The 20,306-nt window shown below is 40.3% G+C and overlaps 2 protein-coding genes across 2 annotated transcripts in view; one reads left to right on the top strand and one right to left on the bottom strand.

Moving 5' to 3' along the window:
* The window catches only part of Polr3g (RNA polymerase III subunit G), a 37,012-nt gene extending 32,692 nt beyond the window's left edge, over nt 1-4,320 (top strand). Inside the window, exon 8 of the mRNA XM_076927078.1 lies at nt 2,016-4,320. Within this exon, the coding sequence (XP_076783193.1) occupies nt 2,016-2,105 (90 nt within the window). The 3' untranslated portion in view covers nt 2,106-4,320. The remainder of the gene's footprint in view (nt 1-2,015) is intronic.
* Nucleotides 4,321-5,982: 1,662 nt separating this feature from the next.
* Lysmd3 (LysM domain containing 3) lies at nt 5,983-19,302 on the bottom strand. The gene is made up of 3 exons (XM_076927076.1): nt 19,111-19,302; nt 13,969-14,233; nt 5,983-9,724 (listed from the first exon to the last, which is right to left on the bottom strand). The coding sequence occupies exons 2-3, from the start codon at nt 14,221-14,223 to the stop codon at nt 9,062-9,064; spliced, it is 918 nt and encodes a 305-aa protein (XP_076783191.1). The 5' UTR covers nt 14,224-14,233; nt 19,111-19,302; the 3' UTR covers nt 5,983-9,061.
* Between the last annotated feature and the right edge of the window lie 1,004 nt (nt 19,303-20,306).

Here is a 20,306-nt window from a genome sequence, read left to right as displayed (position 1 = left end):
AAAGCTAGAGAGAAATGAGGCTGGGTGGGGGATAGAAAGGGAGCTCCCTTAGAGGCCCGGTAACTTGAAAGGTCTACTCTTTGGGTTTTTTTTACTCAATTAATTAATTGATATTTCATGGTAATTAACTTACTCATTGAGTTGGGTTGATAATACTTTAACAAGTACAGTGGAATATTTCATCTGCTAACAGATGAAAATGTTAAATAAAGCACATGCTTCTTTTGCTGTTAATGATTTGAATATTTAGCTTAAGAATAGATTTATAACTCAGTGGGGAACCAAGAGCCCCTCCGTCCACCAGGCTCAGCAGACTCTGAAATGTCATGCCTGAATAAGATTGCTAACATCGATGTTAGCATCTGAGTCACCAGGCATTCGGAGTAAGTACCCATGGCCAAACTACAAGGCGACTTTCTCTGCCTTGCTTTTGGGTGGAAACTCATTTGCTTCTATTTGCCTCCACGCATAGAGACAAGGCCTTGTTCCCTGGGCGCCTTCCTTTGAATGTTCTGCCAGCCACCCCTTCCCGAGTACAAAGGCCCAGGCTCCAACTTGTTCTGGACATTTATGAATTTCTCAGTACCAGAGAAGCTAGGCCAATTTTATGGAACTACAAAGGGTTTGTGTTGAATGAATAAACTTGCAGGATTTAGGGAAGAGAAAAGGTAATATAAAATACACAAATGTGCACATAGATTCTATAAACCTGTAAGATAAAGCTGGTTTTCCAAAAGCTTTTTTTTGTTGTTGTTGTTTTTTTGTTTTTTGTTTTTTGAGAATGTCATCTGTTTCTGCTGTAAAGAGTAGACGTGTGGATATTTTGGGGGGATAGGGTCTGAGGTATACAACGGGGTCTTGCTATGTATGTAGTCCAGGCTGGCTTTGAACTCTGCAGGTCTTTCAGCTCAGTCTTCTATTTGTTTTTTTTTTTTTTTTTTTTTTTTTTTTTTTTCGAGACAGGGTTTCTCTGTGTAGTCCTGGCTGTCCTGGAACTCACTCTGTAGACCAGGAACTCAGAAATCCGCCTGCCTCTGCCTCCCAAGTGTCAGCTCAGTCTTTTTAGTTCTGGGATTCCAGGTATGAGCCACTATGCTTGTCCTACACAGCTAATTTTCCATTCATCTTTTTCATACATTCATCCGATCTATCCCTGCCTGTCAGTCTTTGACCTTCCATCTCCCAATCTACCATAGATCATAGTCAAACAAGTCCTTAGCATTGTCCTGTCTCATTCCATCCCTAAGAGTCTCAGTGTGGACACAAAGTAAAAGCTCTTTAATGCCATGGTGTCACTGCACTCGATATGATCAAGTATCTAACCACTCTTAAGTTTTGATTGGTTCAAAAATCACTGTTAGAAACCCATGCACTACAACTGTCCAAGAAGTCTTAATCTTAATCTGTCTATATTCAAATGGATTTTTGAAGTTTGATAGAAGGCACGCATGTCTTCCGTAGCCATAAGGACTCAGCTAGAGCTAGCACCTTGCCGGAAGCCAAGAAGTCATGAGTAGAATGTAATGTGGTTTCCCACAGGTTTGGGTTAGAAGGAGATTGTATTTTGATAGGAAGGGAAAGTCCCTCTGCTGGTGCCATTGAGCTTTGTGACTTCATGCCTGGGTTCTGGTCCAGGGTGAAACTATTGAGGAAAACACTTCTTTCTTGGTAGTCAATGCTTACTTAGTGTTTCAGCTCCTTAAACCCCGAATCTCCCCGCCGAGGAGGAGTGCTGCCCAGGCCAGTCCTGCTGAGGTGGATCACAGCCCTTTCTTTTCTCTTAGCTGGTTAGCACCCGAGCACAGTAGAAAATGGTACTTAAAAGAAAGAGGCACAGGTCAAAACGTGTGAGAACTGCTTTTGAAAAAGAAGGGCACTCACAAGCAAAAGTCTCTGCAAGTTTCTGTGTTTTCTTTTTATCTCACCTCAATACCTATAAACCACAGGGATGTTCTTTTTTTGTATTGTCTTATATGGTGCTTTCTACTGACTGAGGAATTCATCTCTTCACTTAGGAGAATGACTACATTAATTCGTACTTCGACAACGGGGATGATTTTGGTATAGACAGCGACGACGACATGGATGAGGCCACCTACTACTAGCCACGGGAGCCCCAGATGTTTGGCGGATTCAGCTTCAAGCATTTGAATCGACTTTATTTTGGATAAGGATTAAGTCCGTGTATTTTCTGTTGTTCAGTGTTCCATCTGACAAATTTGTATCCAATTCTTCAGAACGACTTTGTGTTTACACCCCATGACCTTCCTCCATTACCTCTGCCACACCCCCGATTATGCAGTGCAGTTGTGGGGTTCTCTGGGTTTTGTTTGATCTGGATTTGAATGTTTCTGAAGAGTTTTAGTATCACTCTGGCTCACCTGCTGACCTTTGGTAAAAACTGTTACTCGTCATAGCAGATTTCTCTTAATACTGCACGTGGGGCACTTTAAAAACAAACTGGATAATGATTTCTCTCACCCGGTACATTCTGTTCTTATCACACTGTGATCTTGTAAAACGTACCTGAGTTCTTAACAGTACAGACTTAGGGGACTAGAGTTATGTGGAGAGGAAACAGGCTCTCTGCAAACACCAGTGACCTGGATGAAATCCGTTTCCGTTTACATCTCAGCCACTACAAAGACTTTCACGTGGTGGGAGGTTAGCAGTGTCTGGCCGTGGGGATCACTCTCAGCCTTATGGTGTACAGTGTGTGAATTAGGACTCCACTGTAATAAGTCTGACACTTACAATTTCTTGGGCTTACAAGGGAAAAAAACTTGAGACATACTGCTTAATTCTGGACTTTATGTAACTGGAAATAAGTCCTGGTTGTATAAACCTCATGATAGAATGATGTGTGTGTGTGTGTGTGTGTGTGTGTGTGTGTGTGTGTGTGTGTGTGTGTGTGTAAGGGCTGTGCCCTCCCTTGTCTTTCACAAGAGTCATAAATTGCAAGTCAATTATATAATCATGTAAAATGAACTCAGGTCATTTTGGAATTATGATTGATTCTTCTTTTAACTTACAGGGTGACTCCTTGCAGTTTTATATTTTGCAGGAGAAAAATATCCAGAACCCCTCACCTCTGAGGACTTTTTAACATGCCAAAGATTTTCAAGAGAATTCATAGCGTGCATTTTAAAACTAATATATAAATGTAGCTGCCTACAGGACGAAAATCAGTTTTTCCCACTGGGGAGACTTGTTACTCATTGTCCTCTGACCTGGAAACCGGAGCCCTGCTTTTTCTCTCGGGGTCAAGATAACCTTGATATTAAGCTTAAGTTTGTGTGCCTTTACTTTCTCCGCTTGTAAACAGTTTCTTGTAAAAATTTATAGGAAAATTTATAGTGTTTAAACACTAACCAGAATTGACCAAATATGTTATGTTACAGAAACAACCATGTCTTAAATGTCCTTTTTGCTCTGTAAGCAGTTGTACTGTGGAAGATGAAATCGTTGTGAGGAACAGTTTCCTACTGAGTTATAATTCGACTTGCCAATCTTGTTTCTGTGTTAGAAACTGTAGTTTATTTGTATGATCCAGAGAGATTCCAAAATTCCTTTCTCAGGTGAAGGATCACTTTCAATGGCAATACTTCAGATACTTCCTGATGGGCTCAAGGGCCATCTTGACAGTATAATGCTGTACTGAAAGCTTGTGAATGACATCCAGTTAGTTCCCAGAAGCTTATACAAATACTTTAAGATTCCAAGTGGATACCAAGTCTTTAAAGCTTCAGTGTGTTGGGAAACTTACATGAGATTTTCAGTAATAATGGCAAATGCTGTTGTTTGGGAATAAAAGTACTTTATTCTTTTACCTTTGGTACCAGAGCCAAAGATCCCATTCATAGACACTTTGGTTTTGTTTCCTTAACTCTTTCCAGTTGGGGAGCTACATTGACAAAGACTTCTTCCCTAGCTTCCAGTGTGTCTCCGGGTGTGCGCCTGCCAACCAGAGGGAAGCGCTTTTGCACAGGATTGACTCTGGAACCCCTGACATCTCTTCTAAGGATGCCCAGCCTCATTTGAAAGATCAGTTTACAACTGTAAAACATACTGATTTTGAGAAAAGATGAGATTTTCCAGGTTGCTTGGCTACCATAAATCTTCTTTTCTTTAGCTCTGAGTCTATGAAATGACTTTGTAGAGAGAGCTTCTTACTAGTTAGATAAGAGTACTTACTGGGACTGGTGATAAAATACCTTTAACATTATCATAACATAGAAAACTAGTTGCCACATGCTGATTTTTCTGTATTTGTTTACACATATAAAGTTTAAAAAAATAAAATTTTGGCCTTAATACCAAGATGGTTTGCAGTGAACATTTATTTGACAGAGAAAACAAGTTAATTCTGATTTTTTTTTTCTGCCAAAGTAACTATTCATTGAGCAGGTATGGTTGAAGAACACCATGTGCCCCCCCACCCCCACCCCAAAAGAAACCTCTTGCCTTCATCAGGGACTCTGTGCTCACTGTTCTCTTGAACAGTGCTGGAAAGATGCCAAAGCATCAGGATTGCTGTCCCTCTTTCCAGCCACACCTTCAAGTGGTAAGTGTCAGAGGAATTGTAAGCGCAACTGTATGTCAAGCAGCTTTAAAATGGAAAAAATATATGGGAAAGATAACTTTCCCCTGAAGTCCTTTCTCATCTATGGTTCATGTGTGTGTGTGTGTGTCTGTGTGTGTGTGTGTGTGTGTGTGTGTGTGTACATAGTCTTTATATATGTGGTATCCATCTATCTTCATGTGTGCAAGTCTGTTTGCAGGCCAAAAGTTAGGTAGAGTCTTGCTCTATTACTCTTCATTTTGAGGGATCACCAATCCCACAAGATTGTCTGGCCTGTGAGCCAGAGCGATCTTGCCTACCCTGCACTAGGATTACAGATGTGCAGCTTTTTACTGCTGTGCTGGGAGTCTGAACTCAGGTCCTCATGCTTGTTCCGAACTCTTCACTGATTGTGCCTTCTCCTGAGTCCCCAGACTAGTATTCTGGAAAGGCACTTTGTATAAAATCTATAGACCATCCCATGAGACCGACTCAGCTCTGTAAGCATGGCCTATACTTACCAAGTCTTATTTACCCAAAACACAATTCCTCAACACCATTTAATATTTGTTATTCTACGTTCTTCAAGTGATGGAGTAGATACTGAGTGTAACAAGTAGAAAATCTGAATTCATAAATGTGGCACTTTGGGTCCACCAGCTGTGTACTCTACTGGCTATGACTGCCCTGGCAGGACACGTCCATTGGTGAAGCAGTAGCTCAAGCATCTGGAAGTAAACAACCATTTTCTTATTAGATCTAAGCCCTCTCCACTTGACACCATTGCTAATCTGAGAATCCACCATCAGACAGGACCTGGGCCCTAGGAGAGAACCTACTATTATGCTTGTAAAAAGATAAAACAATAAACTAACTAACTCTGAAGGACTCTGAAAGCCCATCAGAAAAAGCTTCCATTTGAAGTAGACTAACTGGCCAATGAACAAAGAATCGGAGACTGTATTACACACTCCTCTTCCCAAGGCTCAGGATCATGTAGGAGAAATGGATGACTTGGAAACATCTGGATAGTGAGGTAGCTACACCTATGATCTGTTGTGACAGCATGTACAAGAAGACCTGTGCAAGTTCAAGCCAGATTCCATCCCGTGTAGTGAGGGAAGTTAGTCATACAGTCCTGTCCTAGTCATGGAGCAAGTGACAAATGACAGCAGCTGAAACAAGAGTCACTTTTCTGTAAGAATATATCTCCACCACGCTCCAGTAGAAAGCACACACTCAAAAATATTTGGGGCATCATCAAATTGGTGTATATACGTGTGTCTTAAAGGACACAACGCTGTGTGCACAGGGAAGAGAAGGACCTGTGGAGAGCTAGGAGTATGTGTGAATATCAACAAAATGCATACAAAACTTGAAATTTTAAAAGAACTCATGTGAAGAAATATATTTCAAATAGCTTGAAAGATAAAATGTTTGCTTTATTCAAATTATATTCAGCAACTTCCATTTTCAAATTGATTAATAAAATAGAAATTTTATTATAATTTGCATATCCTTAAAATATGAAAAACAAGGCCAAAAGTTTAAAAACCAGTTTTACAGATGTGCATGCTAACGACAATGGTTTAATACATTTGCAGTTATATAAAATATATTATACAAAAGATGCCTAACTTTTATATACATAACGTGAATTAAATAAAGCATTCATGTTTCTATGATCTAAGTGCAATATGCACATACTTAAAAAAAATACTGATTTCCTGAGCAACAATGCTGTAATTCAAAATCAGAAACAGTCCCATGATAATGCAGTGTTTAAATAACTTAATGCTATAATACTCTGAGTCTAGATCTGCCGTTCTGTTTCTAACTATAGCCTTCGCATTGGCAGTGAGGTAATGTCAGAAGTTTTTTGTTTTGTTTTGTTACTAAAGACTAACAATTACTAAAGAGTGGTTCATTTAATGAACTTCTCACACCACCGAACACCAGAGTCCAAAAAAAAAAAAAAAAAAAAAAAAAAAAAAAAAAGCTTTTAACAATCAAACTCCACCAGAAAAGAGAAAACATGAGATTACACACTCCTTCCTAATCTAGTACATGGCCAGGGCAGATCATAACCTGGTTTTGTAGACAGGACAGTGAAAATGTTTAAATAATTATCCATTGGTTCAAAACAAACTCAACCATGTACCAAGTCTTAACAAAGTCAAGAATTTGCCCTATAATTGGATTTTTTTTTAATTTGCAATTCCAAGTTTTTAGGTGGAGTGATCAGCTCAGTGACTATGACTCAGTTCTGCTTATAATTGCATCCACATATATGAACACATAAAATATTCAAGGGCCTGGACATGATCCCTAGGATAAAACAATGACAATTGTGCTGATGTTGTCTAGAATACAATGTAGTTTGCAGTTGCCAAAAATTTGCATAATTTGCAAATGTACATTTAATGTATTTCCAAAAATTCTACTAAATGCTTAATTTTTTTCTTTTAAAGATGAAAGCATAATTCTACATATAGAATTATATCAATAATTCTAAGATATATAGGAAAAGGAAATTGCTTGGTTGTGTCCTAAGGGTATGTGTTGTATTTCCTCCAAAAAGGATGCTCAAGACAGACGGTTTTAACCGGCAACTACTGGTCCTCCTTTAAGTATAAGTGATCAGACCCTTTGATTATAATTCCAAGTAAAACCAGCTAAAACAAATCACAACTCTATAATTTCATCTGTTTGAGGTAAACAGAGGTTATGTAGCCTGTTCTGCCCTGAAATCTACATTTGTTACCCTAAAACTTGATTTTTCAGCAGTCTTAATAAAGATAATGTAAACTGGCTATATTAACACTGAGCATAATTAAAGATCTTATTTCCAAACGCACATGCCATGTTAAAAAATTATTTTAACTAAGGTTTACTGAAGGAATCAATTTATCAAAACTGTCCTATTATTAAATAAGGACATTTTCTAAAACTGCTCTGATGTAAGGACTTTAAAATGACTGACTTCCATGTCTGTCTTTTTGTAATGCTTTTTTTTTCCCAGAGTATATAAAATCCCAAATATAACAAATATATATTAATAATTCCTTGTATCAGGATTGGAATTTGTTATACAAAATGTTTAAAAAGCCGAAACATTGATTTAGGAAATAATGTCCAAAAAATGAGGTAATGTAACATATTTTAAGATATGTACTTTGTTACACAAAAATCATGCAATCCAGACTCCACTCCCTATATATATATTTTTAAAACACATACTTGTCACACATTAGATGTAGAAAATGCCACTATTAAACCCTTTTGACCAAGCCACACACCTTTGGCATATGGCTTTCAATGGATGATGCAGATTAGGTGGGGATAATCTAAATTGGACACGTCCTTTTTGAAAAGCAGAGGTCAATAGATCACCATATAAAGCAATCTGTCTACTGCTGATGTAAAAGTCCTGTTTACTCATTTTTACGTAATAGTTTTCTTCTGCAAGACTTCAGAGACAGGTTGTACAAATTTGTTTTTACTCCATTAACTTCTGTTTAAAAGTGAAGACAGGCAAATTTACATAGCCTGTGAAATGATAGCCTATGCAATAAAATCTGACACAATGTTTCAACTTTGATTGTGAAGTGTACATGAACTTACATAAAGTAACATTGTAAGGCATTAAGTGTTAATTAAGGCATGTTACTATTTATAACAGCAATAGTCACAGTATGTAAAGAGGAATTTGCTTAATATGCTTTTCTGTATAACACTTCATCAAACAACTACAAAATATCAGACATAAGTATTTTTCAAAATGAAGAAGTGGAGGTGAGGTTGAAGGGCTCATCACTATGATGCCTTATGTTAAGGAATAGATCTGGACTTATCTCAGTGTCCTTGCGATCAAATGGGAAGTTTCCAACCCAAAGACATTATTTTGGGGTCTTAAAATATTGAATCTATTTCTTACTCTGTATTACACAAATTATAAGCAATGTTTCCAAATCTGTTCCTACATTTGCTTTTGTAGCACATATGCTAAACATGTTTTTAAAGTTTCAAATTTTAAGTGTTAAGTACTTGGTATCAGGAATAATTTTAGAATTAAAACTTTTACAATTAGTATTTCAGTGGTACTTATGGTGTCAAATCTTCTTCAGTTGTAAGCATTTAGAATCTTCAACACGAACAACCTTAAATTAAAAAGCAATTTTTTAAATAATGAAATTTAAACATAACTCATCTTGAATAAAATAATGGCAGTATCTTCTAAGTTAGAATTCCTAGACATACATATAAATTAATTTCTGCTTTAAGAACTGATACAGCAGATGTATGGACTGAGCAGTCTCAATATAGAATATTCAGGTGTTATAGATAATCCATTTGTAAAAAGCTCAGGAATTTTTAGAAAGGTAAAACCAAACCATCTTTGATGTTCTTAGATTCTGACTTCAAAGCAGTTGTCGGATATCTGTAAGTCACAATATTCCATATGTAGACATGACCACTAACACTGACAGCAGCTCACTGTTACGTTTTGTGTTGAGCATCATGTGCCTGAGGGTCTTGCCTATATAGTTTGTGGTCATCTTGTTGACCAACAGGTATTCCTTTTGTTGGACCAATTCCATTTTCCATCTCTCTGTGCTGTGATGGAGGTGTGAGTCCTGGATGCAAGTGTGAAGAACCCACTGTTGAATGGTGACTAACATCCACTTTCGCTAAAATTTCATAATACAGCAAATAGAACACTGGTGTTATTATACCCACTATCAACATTATCACTACAGCTGTCCACCAACCAATCCCCCAGTCTGCTCCATAATATGGATCCTTTCGGTGAATGCTTTTGTTATCAGGTTCAAACCGGACCTGTTGTGCTGTTAAGGCAGACGCCACTTCACTCAGGTTCTCCTTCTTGGTGTCTGTACACTTGACTATTTCTTCTATCTCTCGATCCACTTCTTTTAGGAAACTGCCAGCTGACTCACTGGAAGAAAGAGAATCATCAGCTGGCACAATGTCTTGCGCTTGAAAATACGGAACAGGTGGGGGATGCAAAACTTGTCTTCCTTTCAGAGGATGAAGAGTTTCAGTCAAAGAACTAAACCTTTTAACGGGAATTTTGATAGACCTAAGAGCAAAGAAGTCTTGATCACTGATGAGATTGTTAACTCTTTTGATATCTGCTACCTGCAAAAAAGAAAAATGCGACATTAAATTGAATTCTAAAACTAGACTTTCATTCATTCACTTACTTTGGAGAGAAAACAGTTGGATTACATTCTTACTGTCGGTGCTATTATCACACACAGATGTAGCTTTCCTGCATATTAGAAATGTAACCATCTAGTGTTAGGAAATCACCAACAACTTTGTCTTATTGCCTAGATAGTAGTTACACTAGTTAATATCCATATATTTTGCTGTTTTTCTTTGTACATCATACAAAGGTACTGTAGGTAATGTATGTCTGCAAGCAATTTGTGAGTGAACAATTTCTGGTACTAATGTTCCTTATTCCAACTTGGCAAATAGAGTAGAAGCACTTTAACTTACCCAATTAAAAGTGCTTTATCTTATCACAAGTAAAATGACATCAACACCACAGTGCACCATGGTTCTAGTTATCTCTAGATAGGAAAAACTGCACCAAATATAATACAGCTGTTTCCAGCTCTAGTTGAGTGAGGTGTACTAAAGTTTCACACAATAGCCAATTTTATTCAGAGTATCAGACAACTCATACTCTGAGGGTTAAGAATCTGAATAAAGAATAGAATCACAAGGACAAGCCACAAATGTTTGAAAAAACCTCGTTTCCTTTAAAGGAATATGAATAACGACTGAATAACTGACTCCTGTCCACTGCACCTCCAAGAACAATTCTGGGTTTTGAAGACAATGAGAATCTTGCCTTGTTTTCTTGGATGTTCTCTCAAGCACTCAGAGTTCTCCTCACACACCCATTCCTGGGCTGTGTTCCACTGGCATGCTACTTTCAAAGACGGTGAAATGTGAGAGATGTGTACTGGACGTTACCTGTGTAATTCACCCCAGGCTTTGCTCTAACACCAGGTTCAGGTTGTAACCCCCACTTGTGTGTTCTACACCGCTCTGATGGGGGAAGAAAGGATGGGCTGTTCCTCAGATTATCAGTTAGTAGGCAGGTTCTCTCCCCACCTTTATTAGTTCCATTTGTTAGACTTAAGTCAACACTTCAAGCTCTTATACTGTGGTGCCCAACTAGTGTTAGAGAAGTGGAATGAGTCTAGGATGGAACTTTGGCTGGGTCAGCTCCATGGGTGATGATGCCACTCTGATAACGGACGAGGATAGTGGGAAGAGGATGCACAGAGATTTAGATACAGTGGCTTTTAGATGCCTGAGATATACAAGTGAATGATGTTCAGGAGGGATGGAGACAGATGTCTGAAACTCGGCTGAAAGGATGTGAGACTGGATGGAGTCACTAGAAAAGATTATAAGGAAAAGTGAAAGGAGAGGGCCTGCGCAACACTGTGTGTGTGAGTGTGACATGAAAAAGTGTGCAAGAAAGCAGTATCACACGGTCATGTGAACACATCTGTGTCTGAAACACAACTGTTACTTTCTATTAATTATGTTACTCCATTTCCATATCTGTAAAATGCCAATAATGATACTCCCTACCTTAAAAGGTTGGTGGGCATATTAAAGGGTTCAAATAGATAAAGAATGCTTGTAGCAGTGAACTACAGCTTATCCATACAATGTTGGCATTTACTGAATATTAAGCAGTATGAGTCTAGGAAGCCTGCAGTGAGTGTCAAGAGGTCAAGCAAAGTGTTAAAAAGGGAGCCCATGAACAGAACCAGATTAGTGGCCTATACTCAGAAAATTAAAAGCTATCTGACTAGACAAAGTCTCCTACAGTGTGTTTTTGAACTACTGTAGAAAGAACCGTAGACTAACCAAGAGTTGAGAGAGTAGAAGGAAAGAGTGTTTGTTAACTGTCTACCTTAGCCCATTGTGTCTTAAAACAAATGAAGATACTGTGGCAAGCCCCAAAGCAAGACTCCATTCTATTTTAACATGTGCTTTACTAAGAATTCGGCATCTAAGACTCACCAGATACTTAGATTACATCTCTAAATATACCAAATCATGTTTTTTGTTATGCTAATTTGGATACATTTAATATTCCAACCCTGGATCTTTTGTTCCCCCAATCACTGTTTTGTAACAGCGTATATTTTAAATATAGCAACAATTCCTGACTTATCTTCAGAGCAATGTAGGTCCCTCTATAAGAATGTTTCTTTGCAGGTTGAGTTTCCATCACAAAGGAGCACAATGAGCAACCATCACAGGATATTGGAGTCTGCTTCTAGTTAGGGTGGGACTTAGCTCTTTGTTCATACTTTCAATCTGTCTGGCTGGAATACACCTTCAATCCCAAACAACGAAGGGAAAGTTAGTTTATAGACGGAAACATGCATGTTTTAAAGAGATGTCTAGAGTGGCAGAAAAAGTGATAAATCAAAGAAATATTTGACAGAATAGGATATGTCCAACCATCTCGAGCAGAGAGAGGAAAGGGCAGCTACTTTAAGAGAGAGATGGACGGTACAGAAAGAAGAAAGTGTAGAACAGAAATCCAGTAGAGTTTGTACAGAGTGGTACAGCAGAGTTGAGAAGGGAGGGTAGGGCAGCACAGAGAGGGAGACAGAGGCAGTTTTACTGGGAGAGTTTTACAGACAGGTTGAAGAAAGCTAGACACAAGTAGACAGAAGGAGCAAGAGAAAGAGGAGCCAGAAGATTAGAAAAGATTTCTAGAGTAAGTTTGAGACCAAGCAGAGCAATTCAGAGGAGGACCGAAAGCCAGATTGGGTAAGTCGGCAGAGACAAGTTTGAGCTAGAACAGCTGACCTGAACCAGCCAGCTGGGGTTCAGAAAGAACAAGAAAGACTTGCCGCAGCAAGTCACAGAGGCTGAAAACATTCTAAGCCTAGATAAGATTATAGGAAGTCTAGAAGCTACCAGGACTAGCCCCAGGTTAGCAGACAGAAGCAGCAAGCCACACAGACAACAGTTACTTCAGGAGAATAAAAGTTATCATTTACAAGCGATAAATGTGATGTTTGTATATGCTTGGCCCAGGAAGTGACACTATTAGGAGGTGTGGCCTTGTTGGAGTAGGTGTGTCACTGTGCTTATGGGCTGAAGACCCTCACCCTAGTCAGTCTTCCACGATCAGCCTTCAGATGAAGACATAGAACTCTCAGCTCCTCCTGCACCATGCCTGCCTGGATGCTGCCATGCTCCCACCTTGATGATGATGGACTGAATCTCTGAACTTGTGTCCTTTATAAGACTTGCCTTGGTCACGGTGTCTGTTCACAGCAGTAAAACCCTAACTAAGATAAACCCCTCCCCCACACCTCCTCTCCTCTAAAGCTCCTCAGTGTCAGCATTCCTGTGTCTGTTCTCAGTGACCCTGCAATGATGCTGCTATACAAAAGGCAACTGGGGAATGAAAACCTTGTGCTCCGCTCTCTACCTCATCAAAGACATACCAATGAAAGATATTATTAATCTTTAAATCCAAAGCTATAATTTATTTTGACATACTATGAGTAACTACAATAGTTTAACCTGAAAAAAATACTACATAGAATAGAGTGGCCATAGGAAGTTGTCATTTTAAAAATCTTATTTAAGCATCTATACATACAGACATTTATATAGCAAATGTATGAAAATGTATGTTCTTTACTGCACAGTAGTATAAACAGGTCACCAGTAAAGGGATTTCAAGTATAAAAATATTTTACATTTATGAAGACTCCTATAGATGGAAATATTAAACGGGAAAAGAATGATACAGAATTTCACATTATATGTTAAAAATAAAAGAGGGTTTTAGAGGCTCAGGGGTAAAAGGCATGTGCTGCTCTTTCACAGAGCCTGGGCTCAGTGACAAGCTTCCCTATCAGGCAGCTTACAAAACTGATACCTCCAGCTCCAGGGGAACCAACGCCCTCTTCTAGCTTCCAGTGAACTCTATAAGGTTATAAGGGATATCCAAGATATAACAAATGCAAGTTACAGAATAATGAATAATACACAATATATAACAATATTAAGAACAAAATACATCAATTCTTTATCAACCTCTATATATGAATCTGTAAAGATTCATATATACAAGCACAAAAAGAAGGTGCAGAAACACACCTAAGTGACAGGTTGAACTGAGAGTAATTCAACCACTTCCTTAAAATGTGACAAAGGTCATATCCACAGGCATAGGAGATCTCTGTGCAAAATAAAGAACTAGCAAAACGTACAGGTAGGAAGAAGTAAGGGGACACAGAATTTACTTCAATTCTGGCTGGTCTAATGAACAAATCATTTATTCTGGACTGTATTATTCAAAATAAATTCAAACCTACCGTACAACAGTACTGAAGGGCTACTGCATTTAGAGTATCTCCTTCTTGGATATCTTTTGTTAATATGACAATGTCATCGAGCCTGTCTCTCGATGTGCTTCTTCGAACCTTCTCCTTTCCCCTGGACCGGAGTTCATAGACTTCAGCATCTTCTTCCAACACGTCATTGTCTGTACAATTCCCAAAAGTACGTCCATGGCCACTGGCCTGAATTCCTGGGAGGGAAACAGTCCGATTCTGATTCCTCCCCGCCATGATGTTAGAACTGGGGGAAGAGAAGAGAGAAGCTTGAAATGTGGCTGATCTATTTTAGTGACTTACATGCATTTCACACGCTAGACACTACTTTTCCCAATATTGTTTTAGTTATGTAGGAATTTAGGTTCAGCTTCTGGAACTATTGAAGTGCGGCAGACAGCGGGGAAGGCAGCATGGGAAGAGGTCAGATAATTCAGGGCTAGCACTTTCCACTCAGGACTCCTGTTCACCTAGCCACTTTATATAACCCCAGGCTTACTGGTATATACAGCAGGTATACAATGCCAACATTTACCGATGTTAATCAAGAAGTTCATTTTAAACCCATCATCTGGCATATAATTTTACCACTTACTAAAGACAAAAGTAAATCTGAATACGGAGACACTGGGCTTGTTTCTTTATCATGGTTTCAATCAGTTTGGCACACCTCGATGGCTCTGAGCTAACGGTGCTTGCTGCCAAGCCTGATCACCTGAGTTCATCCCTGTGACCCACATGGTAGAAGGAAAGTCAATACCCACAATCTGTCCTCTGGCCTCCAAATCTGTGATGTAAAAACATTCAATGAAAACTGAACCTTGGCTGGGTTGTTGGTACTCTGCAGCTCGAAGAGAACGCACAGCGCTTTCAGAGTTCTCAGCAAAATGATTCCAGTTGCAGTTCTAAGCATTCAGTTTCACTTCAGTGCTAGCGCATGATGTACCGTGGTGGTTTTGGCCAGTTCAGAAACTGTCCAAAATCTCATTTAACCATTTCCTTCGAAACCCAAGTCAGAAATCTTTAAAATGTTTCCTTACAGTGTGTGCACAAGTAGATGTCAGAGCACAACTCCAGATGCTCGGATCTCCGCCTCAAGCACGTGGGTTCAGCAGTGCTGGCCACAAGAACCTTTGTACACTAAGTCATTTGAGAGTCCTCTAGCAGCAGTTTTTAAAAATCAAACATTGTAATAAAATACTATCCAAAACATATTTGTTTGATACTTAAATGCTGAGAAACACAGAAGAACATTAGAAAAGGTCCCACCTCTTCGTTTTGCAATGGAAGCATTATGTTTCTATAGAACAGGGAGCTTTCCCTGAAATCTGTTGGTTAGCATCATGCACTCTGATGACACAGAAGGTTCTGACGGGCAGAACCAAGGCTGCAGTGAGTTAGACATGCGGCAGGGTGAGCAACGCCAGAGACACCTTGGATATCTGGTTCTCATCTCAGTTTTGGTTACTCTACACCCAGAACCCTTTTACTGTTGTCAGACTGTTGAGAAGCCCACCTCCAGTCATATGGGCCCAGATGTGGTTGAGACCCTGTTTTAAGAAGCTGAGACTGCCTGTGTGCTGTGACAGACACCCTTCATCCCAGCAATGGGGAAGTAGATATAAGCAGATGTCTCTATGAATTCAAGGCCAGTCTGGTCTACATAGTGAGATCCTGTCTCAAATAAAAAAACCAAACCCCCAAAACAATAAAAGAAGCTGAGATTTAATGAACTATGTAACACATAAAACATGAAGTAACTATATTTTAAAGTAGAAAAGTTACTGTACCTTTTGGTGTCAAAATATTAAGTACTTATGCTATGACTAGGAAGAAAATTAGAAAGTTTTGTTTGATGTCTTAAGAATTTGGACTACCTGCAACTTCTAGTTCTGAAATGTTTGTTTTACACACACACACACACACACACACACACAGCCTGCAATACTTCTACAGAATTCAAACCTTCCTTCTTCTGCATTTGACTCACATGAGATTAACATATCTCTGCACGTCTTACTCACTGGTTCACCTTCAATTCAGAATTAACATTTAGTACAGTACAGCACAGTATATACTCTCTTATATGTAATAACTTTGCTCCTAACCAGGGATTTTTCTTTGAAAGCTATTGATATAACTTAAAACTCTTTATCAAATTCAATTTATACACCATAAAGACTGAATGGATTTTAGACATTTATATTGTTACAAAAACCATACATGCCCACTGAGAATTGGACTACGAATTCTTTATCAATAAATACATCTCATTTACTTCCAAAGTCGCTATTAGCACATCTTCATCAGTTTGGTCCAATTCTCATAAAAAAGAAACAACAAGCGTCCCATTTGGTTTTGCCTCACTTTAATCACCCTCGTAGGAGGACTGAGGGAGTAGGAGAGGCTCTTGCAGATAGAAAACAAATTCAAACTCCAATGTATCTCAGTCACAAAACAAGAAGTTAGAAAGTCTTCACAGCTAAATATAGCACCGTTCTCTTACAATGTGGACCACAGAAGACGCACAGGGATGGTGTATGACTATTTTTTCTGGTAGTTTTCTTTGTCAATTTGACAGAAACTAGAATCCTCTGAGAAACAGATATTTCAGTTGAGAAAATGCCTCCATCAGACTAGCCTGTGGGTAAATCTGGGCAGCACAGGGCAGGGGGTGGGTGGGGGCATTTTCTTAATCAATGACAGATGCAGAAGAGCCCAGCCCACTGTGAGTGGTGACCTCTGGGCTGATGGTCGTGGGTATTATAAAAGAGCAGGCTGAGCAAACTATGGAAAGCAAGCCACTACCTTCCACCACCATCTCTGAGTGCCTGCCTTGCCTTCCCTCAAGGATGGATGGGGATGGATAAGCCAAAGAAACCCACCGCGATGGTTTGTATAAGCTCCACCCAGGGAGTGACACTACTAGAAGGTGTGGCCTTGTTGGGGTAGGTTTGTGACTGTGGGTGTGGGCTTTAAAACCCTCACCCTAGCTGCCTGGAAGCCAGTATTTGCTAGCAGCCTTCAGATGAAGATGTAGAACTCTGAGTTTCTCCTGCACCATGCCTGCCTGGATGCTGCCAAGTTCCTGCCTTCATGATAATGGACTGAACCTCTGAACCTGTAAGCCAGTCCCAATTAAATATTTCCTTATAAGAGTTGCCTTTGGTTATGGTTTTTATCACAGCAACAGAAAGCAAACTAGGTCAATTATAATGAATTCCTCTAAGACAGCAAAAACAAATGTTAAACACGCAAGTGTGTCATCTCAGTGAAGATAAAATCTTCCAGCAAACAGGGGAAAGCAGTGCCCAGGGGAGGAAGAAACTGTTAAAAAGTTATGTCCTGGATCCTAGAATGCACAATGACATCTAGAAGGATGGACAAAAAAAAAAACAACTAAAAACTAAATAAAACAAACGAACAATGGAGGGGGGTGGCAGGACACAACCAAAACTCCAAAACGCAGACGACAAAAAGATGATAGTCTCTATGTAAAAACATACCTAAGTTTCAAGACTATTTCCTTTCATTAAATCCAACCCTTAAAATCTAGTTTCTGACCTTGCTTTACAGCAACACTGTAATGCTTTAAAAGTTGAAAAGTCTCTACTTAGGCAATTTACTAACGGCTATACATTAGTAGCTTCGTTCAGCTGCTCCCACAGGTGTTACATTATTTATTGCCAAAAACCACTCCTACTTTGAGAGTCCCAAACTAAAGAAAGTCCACATTTCACATCTCAGTATCCGTTTAAAGTCAGGATCATACCTGTTTATACAGGGAAGTTAATTTCCACTTCCTTATCTAGGTCTTTTCTAAAAATAAAAACAAAACCCCACATCTTTGATGTAGAGGGTATCTGTCAGTTTTGTGGAATCAGTAGCAAGTTGCATACATGCAGGTATTGCCGCAGGAAGTATCTGTTTCAGATCCTCCAAAGCCAGCAATGAATATATGCATGTAGGTGGTTATGTTATATATATATATATATATATATATATATATATATATATATATATATATATGCTGTCCCTCTAAAGCGCTCTCCCTTGCATTCTTATTTTTTACTTTTATTTTTTATTATTTTTTATTTTTTTTTGGTTTTTCGAGACAGGGTTTCTCTGTATAGCCTTGGCTATCCTGGAACTCACTTGGTAGACCAGGTTGGCCTCGAACTCAGAAATCCACCTGCCTCTGCCTCCCAAGTGCTGGGATTAAAGGCGTGCGCCACCACTGCCCGGCTTCTCCCTTGCATTCTTAATACAGCTATCTGAAACTTACTGAGTAATACCTAGACGCCATTTGAAACAACGTTTACTCTATCAGTCTTCTCCTCACCAGAGTCTTAACTAGGAATCGAAAGACTTGCCTCTTCATGCATCTATTCCTCTAAAATGAAAGGAGAGCAGAATAAACAATCTGGACACTCATGTCTGACTAACCAAGAATTGGCTGTGCTTGTCTGTAATCCAAGTGCCAAGTTACACTTTGGCCCAGGCAGGTAATGACATGTACAAACTACTACAGATTAGAAAGTACACGGTATCCGAGTCGTCAGCCTCAATTCTCTTTACCTCTCTGAATTCTCTATGGAATCTACGGCTTCAGAAAACTAGAACATGTTGCATACCACACCGCTGACAAACGTCCCTAACGTGATCATCAGTGGATACAGTGAGCATGTTTTCATCCACCCGGTCTAGACCGGAAAGCGACCCCCCAAATTCCCAGATACTACTTAGTAATTGCTGCTGTGGGTAGTTGGTCTTGACCTTAGGCAGGAAGTAACAGAAGACTCACAGGGCACAAGCCAGTTCAGCACTTAGGACAGAATCACCAGGGCCAATTTTAAACCAGAGCAACAACTGCAAAACTTCCTCCCCGTTACATTCCATTCGCCTTTATTCTTTCCTCCGTACGTCCCCCGCAAAGATTACATCTCTGACTTCTAAGTCGCAGCATCAGATTGGAACATTTCGGAGCAGATGCTATAGGGACACAGTGGCCCCGGAAAGGGCAGCCCAGGACCGGGAGGTTAGAGTCCTTCCCAAACCGGGGACAGCGCCCCACGGTGACCCCAATCGACGTCGTGCCGCGCCCAGTCCCCCAGCCACAGTCACCTGTCGTCTAGCAGGGGCGCGGCGACACGGTTATGTCTGCCACCACAGCCGCGGCCCCGGGGAAGTTCATGGCCGACTCCAGGTTCTTGGGTGTCTCGGTCTGCTTCTGCCACCGTCGCCGCCGTCGCCGCCTTCCGCACCGACAGCCGCCGCCACGTCCGCAAACCTGCGGTGCGTCATCGCGTAGAGTAGGCGGAGGTGCGAGGGCGCGGGCGGGGGCGGGGAACCCAGAACCAGGCGGCCAACCGCAGGCACACGCCAACACGCAGGCGCGCCGACGCGGCCGGGGCGGGGCCTGGCTTTAGCCCCGCCTCTAGCCCCCGCCCCTTCGGGGGCCGCGGAGCCCGGTTGGACCCTGCAGTCTGTGGTCGGGCAAGCCCCACCTCCAGGCTAAGAAAAGTACAGAGGGGAGAGCAAGCGTCAGGAGTAGCCAATGGCGAGCCGCTGTGCATTTCTTCATGCTATGTGTCTGGAACTTTCTTCTCGGTGGGGCAGAAAAAAAGCAAAAACACTGGGCTTACGATGTCGAACTATGAGCCCTAGAGCAGCAAACAAGACAGGCAGAGTACCTTGGGTCTGTAGGCGAACAGAGTGAGCCACCTAGAGCCAAGCCCCAGAAGGGTTTGCCCTGGAGCTAGCTGCACGTTGAATGGGACAAAGTTGTCAACAACTTGTAACTAACCTACTTGGATTTGGAAATTAGCAGGACGTTAGTCAGTGTTGCACTATCTGATGTCAACGAAATAAATACCTCGTGTCTTCCGACTTAATTTTTATTAGGAATTTGCCGAAGGGGTAGATAAAGTGTTTGTATATATGCAAATGATGTACGGCATTTTAAGGGTGCGCCTGGTGTTTTGTGTTGGCTACGGACACTGCACTTGACTAAATGCTTACCCATTTAGGTCAACATAGCTTGAACTCCGGACGTACCGCACTTTTCTTTACAGTCTGAATCTTTATTCCTTATAAAGCCTTTGGAACGCTGTTCCAAATCCTTTCCAAAGGGTTTTTTGTTTGTTTTGTTGGTTCCTTGATCAGTTAGTTTTCTGGGAAGTGCCTCTGCGAGGGCCGGGGATTTTACTTACATTGCAATGAGCGCCTTTTATTTGAAAGGATAGGCACTGTGCTGAACAATGCTACAAAGAATTCCAGGCAAAGACAACCGGGGAAAAAAAAGTTTGCCCAAGCTGTTC

This window comes from Arvicanthis niloticus, chromosome 29, assembly GCF_011762505.2.
Source record: "Arvicanthis niloticus isolate mArvNil1 chromosome 29, mArvNil1.pat.X, whole genome shotgun sequence".
NCBI lineage: Eukaryota > Metazoa > Chordata > Mammalia > Rodentia > Muridae > Arvicanthis > Arvicanthis niloticus.
The sequence above is the reverse complement of the archived record's forward strand: the minus strand, read 5'-3'. Positions and strand labels throughout refer to the sequence as shown.